Source organism: Taudactylus pleione, unplaced genomic scaffold (assembly GCF_031769625.1).
Source record: "Taudactylus pleione unplaced genomic scaffold, aTauple2 ptg000043l, whole genome shotgun sequence".
NCBI classification, from domain to species: Eukaryota; Metazoa; Chordata; class Amphibia; order Anura; family Myobatrachidae; genus Taudactylus; species Taudactylus pleione.
This window is the reverse complement of record NW_028284445.1, coordinates 6,356,696-6,369,007: the sequence shown is the minus strand read 5'-3', so window position 1 is coordinate 6,369,007 and position 12,312 is coordinate 6,356,696. Positions and strand designations below refer to the sequence as shown.

General features: G+C 41.3%; 1 protein-coding gene across 5 annotated transcripts in view; it reads right to left on the bottom strand.

The window, feature by feature from the left end:
- Nucleotides 1–5,872: 5,872 nt before the first annotated feature.
- DCLK1 (doublecortin like kinase 1) overlaps nucleotides 5,873–12,312 on the bottom strand; it is a 454,917-nt gene continuing 448,477 nt past the window's right edge. For 3 of the 5 annotated variants that reach the window (XM_088460208.1, XM_088460209.1, XM_088460211.1), the window contains one exon: nucleotides 5,873–6,964. In XM_088460208.1, the coding sequence (XP_088316334.1) occupies nucleotides 6,800–6,964 (165 nt within the window). In that variant the 3' untranslated portion in view covers nucleotides 5,873–6,799. The remainder of the gene's footprint in view (nucleotides 6,965–12,312) is intronic. The other 2 variants (XM_088460210.1, XM_088460212.1) reach the window with 1 other exon arrangement.

Here is a 12,312-nt window from a genome sequence, read left to right as displayed (position 1 = left end):
ATACATACATAATTATGTGTAGACATAGTAAAGTGAATAACAACTGGCTAAGTTAATGGACCTAAGGGGAGGGTAGAAGCAAGAGGGGGAAAGGCTTTGCACGGATATATGTGTATGTAGGTATGTATGCATTATGTAAATCTGAGCAATGCCAGAACAAACAGATGACTGTTGTTACCAATTAACATGATCCCTAATCAGACTGCTATTCAAATCATATAGAGCCCAAATGTTGAATCCAAAATGTCCCATAAGGGAAATAGGGACCTATTTACTACAATCCACATTTTTTGCCTAAATTCGCATTGCAAATTTAGGAAATATCACAAAGCTCTGTCCCTGCGAATCCCATCCGCAGTCTTCTCCCTATATTTTAAAGAAACAATACAGTGAGAAGGTTTCCAAGCATGAGCCGCTGACTCATCCGCACCCCGTAACCCCCCCACGACTCCCACTGAGCGCCCTCCCCTGCTCACTTACACTTACCTCGGTGAACGGTGCTCTGGTGATGTCCCCTAGGGCTCTGGTCAGCTGGTTTCACATCTCCTGCCCTATGCAGCAGCTGACCAGGGTCACAGTGCAGGAGCCGGGAGACCAGCTGACCGGAGCCCCAGAGGATATCACCGGAGCACCGATCTCCGGTCCCTGGAATCGGGTAAGTGTTATTTTTAACTATTTTTGTCAGAGCAGAGCAGGAGTGGGGGAACCGGGGGACACCCTGGATAACGCCATCTCCAGGTGGCGTTATTATCATATGGCTTCCCCTGAGAATTTTTCAACTATATATTTTTAGTAAATCTCAGGCAGATCGCATTTCCCATTACAAGTATGGGAAATGTGATCTGCATACTAAAAATATGCAAATCAAAGGGCATAGAGTAGTTTTTCATGAGAACTACTCTAATTGCCCTTTAATAAATTTATGTGATACTAAAATAATGTGAAAACACCCTTTTTCACTTTATTTTGGTAAAAATAAGATTGATAAATAGAGCCCATAGAGTGGTCACAGACAGCATAGTTCCCTATGCAGGGCTAGCTTCTTACATGTATTGACCATTGATTTTTATTATGATAAATATAGAATGCGGATAGATCTTGTGGGTTTTAGCAAACTGCTCATGAATCACAGCTTTCATAAGCATCTTAGAATGATTCCGCGTGGCTTAGTGTTTATATGCATCTTAGAATGATTCCGCGTGGCTTAGTGTTTATATGCATCTTGTTTGCAGCTTAATAGAGGTTACTAGGTAGCAATGTGGTGGTCACAGAGTGTTTGCAGATAGATTCAGTGTCCTGTGGACTTGTATACAGAGTTACGGGATAATCAGAGAGGTGAGATCTGTCCGATTACAGTCAGATCTCCTGCAGCAAGGACGGGGCTGGTGCAAATGATGATAATAGTGATGACGGCTGCTTTCGGCAGAGAACTGGGGGCCTGAATCAGCATAGATCGCAACTCCTAAAGCGTACGCAGGCGACTGATAGTTGCGCACTGCACATGCATCGTAGTGCGCAAAGGCATCACTGTGATCACACAGACCACGGAGAGCCATTGCAGAGTAATTGACAGGCAGTGAGTGTTTGGGGGTGGTGATGGGGGATGGTCGGCGAAACGCAGGTGTGTATGTCTGTTTGAACGCCGTTGCTTGGGCGTACATACATTAGCCAGTGCGATTGCATACGCAGCTTGAGAGCCCACTGCGTGCTACGAGGTTAGCAATTTCTAAGTAAGGGCAGAGCTGCTGTAATTCTGCGTGAGGGGCCGATGTTACTGATGTTTATGGAGGTTTGCAAGGTATTAGGGATATGAGATAGTGGTAGTGGGCGGCAGTGGGCGTCTCTATGCTGGCAGTGCGACGGCATTGCGATTGCATTCATTAGCATATTCTCGCAGCAGACCTGCGTGCAATTACGGAGCTGCGATCGCAAATGCGATCCTTAATGAATCAGGCCCTCGGGTCGACACAGTCGCATAGACAGTGACACCGAATACAGAATACAGACGAATGTTTGTATGATTTCCAATCGCTGGAATAGGCCGGAATTGCGTCTGCTTTACGTACAGCTTGGAAACAGGCTCTTTCAGTCATATTAAGATGTAAAAGCTTATCATAGTAACTACCATAGGTGCAAAGTGTACAGTATATCTTGTAACGGCTCCATGCTCTTGTGTACGGTGATCACATCATGCTCAGATGCACATGTGTCACATTTTATATGCACGTATGGTGGATGGTAAGGGCCTGAGGGGAATCGGGACATGATCAGCATAATAAAAATCTACGAATATAGTTGATCCAAAATCTATCTCACATGATTAAATGCATGAAATAGAATCTAAGAAATTCTCAGTTCAGGGGCAGCGTAAGATGTACAAACCTACAGTACCATAATGAGAATCTAATATCTATACTGGATGCGGTGACTACTTACATTAGCAGGATGCTTTTATCACACAACTTTTCCCATATTATCACTTTCCAGAACTGCAGCTTCCACGCCATGCACGTATATCATATGTATAAGTGTATAAGTGTAAATAAGTAGAAAATACATAAATACATATCATTTTTTCTATATGCTGCTTCTTCACTATAGCAGTAATAAAATACATTTAAATAAGTTTTTAGAAAATTTTCCGCTGGTATCTCGTCCAAATACATTTCTTGTTCAGACATTGCACAAAATGTTTAGCAAAAGGGCTAAAACATATCTGACAGCAGTGCCACATTATTGCAAACAAACTATCCTACAGGTAACTACTGGTCAACTTATTGTAAGCATTTACTATTGTAAAATATATAATATGAAGAATAACTGTCAGAACACATAGTCACATCCCTCTTATATAATGGCAACTAACTAGTGAATTGTTGTTTATGTCATACATCAGCTTGTGACGCACAAAGTGACACGAGAAGAAATGTTTCAGCAAATAGGAAGTCAAAACAAAGGGTGAGTGAGATCTTCTCTAAAGCTTGTCGCTGTGTACAGAGCTTGGCGAGTGCCGTTGTCTGCTTTAGGGCCTGGAGCTAAAATTATTGGTGTACGTATTTTGACTATTGGATGGGTCGAATGTTCTTTCACACTGTTTTTTAAATATGTTTTGCAATGAATACTTATATTTGAGATAATAATAACAACATAATAATAAGACCTAAACTGCAGATTCCTCACTTTCAGAAAACTCAAGGTTTGGCGGTGTGGCGCCAAGTTTGGTGGGAACTGACCAGGTCTCACATCTTCTCTTCTTATCACTTACACAGACCCAAATAACTGCTAAGAATGTGCATCAAATCAACTTAAAACCAAGAAACTTTCACATAGTCATTTATATATGAGCTTAGCAACGGTTCTGATAAAAGTGAGTATTTTCTGAACTGTAGACCCTTTGTTCTACTACTGGGTATTTTCTTGGGCATGGATCCCCTTATTCTGCTACTTAGTAGTAGGGGAACCCAGGTAGCACTTTAAATGTTTGATGAATTTTCATACTCTAGCGCGCTAAAGGTTTCTCTGAGACTAATTACAGGGGAACTCAATAATTTTCCACCTGGTTACCTCCAAGTAGCCCATTTGTGCTATTTGTACCCCCAAAATTTGCAAAGCAAAACATATGTAACAAATATGATTGCTACTAGATAAAAATGCTTAGTTGCCGCTATACATAAAAGCAATACATCTGCTATAAAGATTTTAAGTAAATAAATAAATACAATTTAAAATAAAATTATGCTTTCTTTCACTGAGATACAGTGATAGACTTTCAATTTTGTTATCAGGGTCCAGGGTTAGAGATCCCTAGGACACTTCTTTCCCTATGTGTCTAATTAACATCTGGATGTCTCACCATTACAGAAAATAGTAAGTACCTATGAACAGTGGCAGTGACTACCGCTAGAGGTATGAGTATCCTTGGTTTGCAGACCAGTGATCTAGTACATCTTCCTAGTTTCTCTTTACCATTTCAAAAACAGAAGACTATTTGGCAAAGATGGACTCTGTGTAACCGTTCTTGCTTACACTGTGGTAGATCTGGTGCGGTTCGAAAAAATACAAATTTTCAGCTTCACAGGTGAAATATAAATTCTGCTGAATGTTTAGATACAAACACTCAGAGGGTTAACACTTGCTAACATGAAACCCCTGTATAACATTCACTGAGCATCGGAACAAAAAATAAACAAAGCCAGATAAACAAGGTAACCCTTCGAGGGAAGAATTAGCAGAAGTTGTCCATCCAAGCAGAGAAAATGTGTGAACTTGACTAGATGAATGCAGCAGTAATGACAGCCTGACATAAATACACAGTACTATCGGTTGGTTATTTGAAGGGAAAGCATGAAATCTGAACAAAAAGTCCGAAGTATAATATGAAATTGTGACACTTTACAACAGTGTTTCCCAAACTCATTCGTCAGGGAACACTAACAGTGCATGGTTTCCATGTTTTCCGAGTTGGTGCACAGGTGTATTCAGTACTGACACATTTTAAAAGATCTACAGGTGGAGCTAATTATTTCACTTGTGATTCTGTGAGGAGACCTGGAAAACATGGTTGAGGAATGAATTTGGGACACACTGCTTTACACCATAAACATTGGGTTATGTTATAAAACACCTACAATATTCCAGGCTTGTGAATCATGGCTTGGGGAAATAAAATACATCTGATGGTGGACACTCCCTCTATACTATGAGCAGCCTATTGGATGGGAGACACTGAACCCGCTACTGTACCATTCCTGGCTGAATGGTTTGACACATGATTGGATCTGAGTGTCACATGATCGCCTCGCATCCAATTTTATGATGACCTCTTTACCCTGGAATACACACTACTTCAGTGTCACCCAGCTAACGGCATTGTTAGCTTTCTAGTGGCTTTAACTTTATTGCCCTGAATATGCCCTCCGGCAGCTTTTACTAAAAACATAATATATTTGTTCCTAGCTTCTTCTTATTCTCTCTGGAAACAGTTTTATATCTACTGTCGACAGTGTCCTATTGTCGTGCAATGAGAATAAACAACTCGTTCATATTCTAAGATGTCAGACAATGGTTATCTGCTTGGTACAAGTTCCACATTAAAAAGTAGCCAACTAAAGCAAATTTCTGATTGGTTGCTATGGGTTAAAGTGCCAATAGAAGCTGTGATATTGCAGCCAGTATTGGGCAATTGGCCCAAAAAGGCAGCGTGTACAGGGTGGAAACTGCAATGCCCTGAATTGAGGAGATCATTATCAGGACTGGCATAATTCTGTATGTAGTTTTAAGATGACCACTGATAATTCCTATCAGCATGAGGGTGTGGTAAGGCTTCCAGAAGAGCTCCGGCTGCTTGGACCTAGTGGTGCGTCGGCTGGATTTAGTCTCATTTGGCCCACTTGTGTCAACAAAGTAAACACAAAGTAAAAACACCTGTCAAAGCTTGAGTTGAGCTGCAGAATGAGCCAGCTTTACTGTACATTTGCAACACATAGTAAATAATCCCTCTTGTTAATTGTACACCACATTTTTATCTGTCATAGCTTCATTCATTAAATGGGTGGAAAAATCTTTCCCTCATCACAACAGTTTATTGCAGTGCTGCCAGTAAGCTATAGACAGCAGTGGACAAAGCAGTCATTCTAGGTCCAGGATTGGATGTGAGTATCATGTGAGCGTCTCAAATCCAGTTGCAAACTGGGGAGGTTTCCTACCCCTTTAATATAAATGACCCCCTGTGCCTTAAAGGATGGGGTAATTCACAGAAGTGGAGCAGCCATAAAACCGTTGTTATTTTTGATCATTCAATGTTTTAATGACAGCATTACTACAATTGATGACAATGAAAAAATGTGTATGACCAAAACAAACATGAAAACAATGACAGAATATTTCGAATTTTATTTTAAAATGACAAGGAAAAAAATAACTGGATTTATTTTTTCTTGGTGGAATATGACAGACATAAAAAAAACAACAGGCAACAAGCACATAAATCATTGTCACACACGGTTTTTGACAATATTTTACCTCAGAAACTGCATTGCTGTTATAAGTTCACACAAAAATGCTATTTGGTAAATTTGGCCTTCATAAAATGTAGAATTGGTTTGCAATATTTTTTTTTTTGCAACGTTTTGATGATACATCCACTGTCTGCGAATTCTCTCCCTGGCCTTCCAGGGGGGAATGGTTATAGTGATACAATTGATGGTATGAATTTCAATTCCTTTTCCCAAGTCCATACTTGCACAGTTTATAGCACCCTTTATTTGTATTCATGCATTTGTGTTCAAGCAGGCATACACTCAGAGCCTTTTATATTCCTTGAGGACTGGTGTTCAAGAACACAAGCGCAAGGAAGTCACCACCCCCCAAGATGCGTCTGAGCTCCACATTTCATACCCTAATTTATCTTAGCGTTATTTTATGCGTCTCATATATAGCAGTGTGAGAACAAGGCCTTTCACTGTTTACTTCCTGGCCAAATATGTTGTGATATACCATTCATAAATTGCATGACTTCTGTGATGTTCAATGCAAACGTCATCCACCAATATCTAAGCTCTCTGTTGATAGCAGCCCTAAATTCAGTCATATTTTCACTCATTTATAAATAAATTTTAGCGCACAAACATTTACCCTATAGTGCCGAAGATGTCCACATTATCATGCTTTCTCCCCTATTATTTGTACTTTCTTTCGAACCTAGAAAACATTAACATTAGTAATGTTCACAACAGATTTCTAGAAGATTTTCAATGTCGTTCTGAAGTCTCGAAGGGTTAAGCCATGACTTAGTGTTTCCTTAAAAAGGTGAGTTAGGTGAGCGAACAGTTTCAGATGAGCTCGGTGAATAGTCCTCTGACTCTGAGTTAAGTTCCGGTGCCGCTGGCTGGACCATGAATCGGTTCCTCACATCCTGGTTGCGTCTTCGTCTGAAAACCTGCCTCTCCTTATCAAGAGCGGTGGTCTGATGAGAGCATGAAAGGACAAAGAGCTTTATTAGTTTACGAAAAACTTAATATACCTTCAGATTACATTGATGAAGTCACAAACCATTCCAAATGAGAATAGGCTGCTGAGTAGTTTATACGGCAGTTATTCGAGTAAGTTGCCTACCCAATAAGATTTGCTAACACAGAACATGTACCTAGAGACTGTTTCACCCTTATTTGGCCTCCTCGTTGCAGTATAGGCTGCTCTGGATAGCATATGAAGTAGACAAATGACTCAAAGGGCTGCAGTTTACATTGCATAACCCAGAAGCATATTTCTCTTTTGGAGTTGCCAAATTCATTTAATAAATAGATTTAAAGAAAAGCAAATCCTGTAATACAGACTGTGACTTCTGGTAATAGATAATGCAACATTGTTATTGTGTATTGAGAGGGTAGTCAATGCTCTTCATCAAAAGTTTCACTGAAGCACATTACCGGATGGACAATCATGGTGATTGGTGCACATTACAGTTCAAGAGATACAACATCACATAGTTCTATTTCACACATAACGGATGGTGACAATGACCGACATAAAGTCCTGCTGTCACATGTAATAATTTTATCATTCGTCAATGAATAATTTTAAACACGTAAACAACTGAAAAGGAATTACTACAAGTCCCAGCATGCCCTGTTAAACTCAGCTTGGTAAAATACTGCAACACATAGTTTCACAATACCTGGAGAACCGTGGGTTCCTCTGGTGTGATGCAGTATTTGAAGCAGACATCACATTAAAAGCTTTTCAAATCTGTACTTGCAAGGTCATTTGTGAGACATGCCCTGTCGTCACAGCAGAAGAGGATGCTAAATTTGAAGCATGTTTCAAAACAAGGTAACACATGTGTATTGTATCACAATTTGTTCTCTCTACCTTGTAGGTCATCCACTATTATGCTCTCAACAGAATTATTAATTAGAGCAACAATCTGAAAATGTCTAATGTTTACGGTTGCTTTCAGCCTACCAAACTGTTTTCTGACCATCAAAGTTTTAAGTTATTCCTTATGCCTCCCGGTCTTCCACTCTGCTCCTGAAATAGAGCGGAGCAGGGGCCTCTTCTAAGTGTGCATAGTCCTTTGCGCAAGGCACAAACAAATCTACTCTGGGGTGCGAGAGTCTCAGAGCGGGGGTCCCCTGCAATCCACCTTGTTACGCCACTGGCACCTTCTCTAGAGTACTTTATTTTTGTGTTCAGGTAGGAACTAGGTGTGTCTCTCTGGTCAATTCATTAGTCCTAAGCATTGGATAGTCGTACACTTCTATGACAATTTAAAAACACTATATTATATTTTATTTTTTGTTTCTGTATTTATTGTATGTTTTCTAGACTGTGTTAGTGCTTTATAAATAAATACATGATGATGGCAAGGGCAATAATAACAGTTATTATTAGACATATGAGGGGGGCAACATTTCATTTGTCGCCTCAGGCAGAATAATAACTAGGATCCCCCCTGTCGTTCTGTTTGGTCTATTATTATTACTATTTTCCATTGTTGTATTATATTTTATACTCACATTATCAGGCATGTAGCAGGTGACATAAAACTGCTTTTCTACATTTTAACCAAAGTGTTTTGGGTCTTAAAACAACATTATCCCACTCTTTTATTACAAAGTAATAACCTTAATTTTTATGCATGGAAATGTGACAGGCAGTTAAGTAGACAGCTGCAAGAGCACAGAACAGCACTAATGCACCATTTGCACGTTAAGCCATCAATTCCAGCCTGTTAACAGAGATCACAAATTCCCACAGAAGTGGCGCTGTGAAATATAACACCAAAAAGTGCTAATGAGAAAGACTGGAGCTGCAGCTTCTGAAACAGCAGCCCATCCATTAATGTATTATTTATGAAACTGTAAACTGAAATAATAAAGGCTGGGTTGTAAATTGTGTTTTCCGAGCGCTTCTGCAGAACTCTCAGCCATTTTACATAGAATTACAGCTTGTAAAAAGTATATTGAAGATTCTGCTAACAGTTATATAGATAGAAATGAGGTAAAAGACTGTTGCACTGTGAAATACCAGTGTGGGCCTGTATGCAAAATATGCCCACTGTCACCATTTCCTAACATTTACAGCACTGTGGTGATTATTAGAGTAGAACCAATCTTCCCTCCAAACTCCAGGCTTCATCGTGAGCTCTTTTATAAGCTCACTTGCCTACTCTACCAGAACACACCTACATTGCTTTGCTGTATAGTGCATGCATGGCCTCCCACACCATAACAGGGTGAAAGTGCAGCCCCCCCCCCCCTCCTAAACCAGTGACATCATGATGTGGGCCCACCATCTCTAGGAAGTACAGCACTACCCAGAGTATCCCTTAGAGCAGTGGAGTCAAACTCAGGCCCTCCAGCTGCAGTGGAACTACACATCCCAGCATGCAGTGCCACAATTTTGCTATTAGGGCATGCTAAAACTGTGGCAGGGCATGCTGGGATATGTAGTCCCACAAAAACTGAAGGGCCCGAGTTTGACACCACTGCCTTAGAGGCTCTGATTGGCTCTGCAGTAGCACTACTGGTTGCAGGGTGCCGTTCCAAGCACCTTACAAACCCATGCAGGTGATGTGGGGCAGCAACAGTGCAGCCCCCCCAGAGCCCTGCGACCTATGCCATCGCACAGGGCCCTGGAGGCAGCACTGATGGCCACGTATCCTTTAATCTGGGCATGTGTGCCCAATACCATTCATTCATGGTTGTACCATGAATGGTTTCCATCCGATGTTTAAAAACTGACCATCGATGGTTAACACTTCAATGGATAAACCTATTTGGCAAAATTAAACATTAATTTAAAGCTAATATCATCTGTGTGTAACATGCAGTGTCAGTTAGTAGGTGAGGGACCAGCAATGGCCATATTTGGACAAGTTGGTAGGAGAAGACAGGTGAAGATACTACCTATTTACTTCAAGAATCTCCATCCCTGGGAGACGGGAATCTTTAGGTAATTTGTTACTGGATGATTAGAAAATGGCTGAACAGACAGACTGTCTCTCTGTGTGGTATCCACTTAGCTGCAGGTATGCTTGATGGCAAAATATAAGAATCCATGTTATTGAAGTCTATGCCAGAAGACACACTCACCCTAGCAAGGCAGGAAAGGATATAGCATGCTTAGCTCATAATGTCACAGTGCACATTGTACAGTCAGTTACTGTCTTATACATGTATCAGTATGTCAGAAAATTCCTCTTCTCTACGGCTGTGTAGACACCGGTGCAGTAAAAGATCATATCCGTGCTGTCCAGGGTAAACTAAATGTTTATAAGTCAACAGCACTAAGAGATCAAGGTCTGGAGAGCATAGAGAAAAGACAGCCTGGCAAGTCCTGTCACCGCTACAACGTGTTCACCTGAGGGAAACATCTCTTATAGTGAACCCTCTTTACTCCTGTCTGTATTTATTTTAAATATATTTGTCAGCGAGCCAGAGGACGCAGTATTTCCTGACCTTGCACAGTGGGTCAGCCAGGCTACGCGTACCTACATAACAGCTAGTTGTTTACATGTGTGTGATGCCATTTAATTGCGTATTCTGCTTCATGTTTATCTGTGCAGGAAACTTAATTATTTTGGCAAGAGAATAGATTTGTAGAGCTCTTCACACTCTGTATTAACCAAGAAGTTAGATGTGCAGAATATGTCTTAATCTTAATCTATCTGAGTTTATGGATGATGCATGGTAGAATAAGTCTCAACAGTGTGATAGTACGGTAAAAATGTAAGACTTGGTACATATGATGTTACATAAGCCAGTACTGGTCGTCAGGTGCCAGCATTCCGACCATTTCTTGCAGCCATCAACTTTGCCGATTTTTCCTGGCCTTCTATAGAGGTGCGTAGGAAAATGTGATGTAGGTTATTATAATAAACAGTGATTTGCACAAGTTGTTGGTATGGCCTAAAGCTGGCCACACACTAGACCAACTTACATCCAACCAGCCAACTAGTTGATTGGTTGGAATGAAAATCTGGTAAGGAATACAATCAGCAATTTGCTCCAAAACGCTGGAAAATGGTCCAAAACTGTTTGATCAAATTGTTTAGATCATACATTTAACAAACTTGTCTGACCGACCATTTTCATCTGTTTTATGGCATTTAGGAGCAAATTGCTGATCATCATTTACTCCCATACGTTACCAGATTTTCATTCCAACCAATCAACAAGTTGGCTGGTTGAATGTAAGTTGGTCTAGTGTGTGGCCAGCTTTACTGTAGCGTGGTGGCCGTGGCAGACTGTGACTGCAACTGGTTGGTGTGAGCAGATCAGAGGCATGGACCATGTAGTCATTGTGTGTAAATCAGGAATAATGGGCCTGATTCAGAGTTGAATGCTATTCCCGTTGTGGCTTCGTGTTTTACGCAGATACTGTGAGTTAATATGCAAATGTCGCAGCCGCTGGGATATGTCTTGAAGCGCCCATCGGCGCCTCCCCTAATCCAAGCAACTGCATCATCTGTGTACAAAGACGCAGCATCAGTTGCAGATCAGAGGCTTTCTGAGGTTCCCTATAGCTACTCAGAATGACCGACGGAACTACGAAGCCGGCACCAGTGATAAGAAGTACAAAAACGCAGTCACTGGATCCGACACTCCTATAAAACAGTTGTGACCCAACCACGTTTTCCCCCCCTCCGTTGCCACCCACAAATGGTCCCTAACTGTCAATCACTCTGTGTCTAATCCTTTTTGAGGCTGCGATTCAAATGTTGTAGATGCCCCCTGCTGGGCGTATATACGAATAGGCAACCAACGGAGCAATTCAATTGTTTCTCCTTTCAGGCGCCCATTAGTACAGATGTGTCCTTACTCCTTACACATCTTTGCAGCAGTCACGCTAAAAAGTCCCTCTTAACACACAGAGGACCTCATTCAGAGTCGGACGTAAGCGGCCGCTCGGTCGTACGCATCCGATGTTTCCAAACCACGCATGCGTACGGTTAGTTGTGCGCATGTGCGTATGAGACCTTGCGATCCAAAATGCTGTCGATCGTACGGCTTACGAGCAGGAAGTGGTTTCCGAGAGTTGATTGACATGAAAGGGCGTTTGTGGGTGTTGACGGGGATGGTGATCTGAAAACGCAGGCGTTCCTCACCGCTTTCAGGGCGTTTTAGGGGCGTACATAAATTACCTGCTAGGACCGACATAGAAGGCCGGAAGTAGTAAAACGTCACTCTGCGAGCAGGCTCGAGGCCTGGCTGATCTTACAGCTTGAGGTAGGGTACTTGCTCTCGCAAGCCCCAGAGTACAATCGATACTATCGAATGTTACTGATGTTAGGATTGATGTTTCTATTTT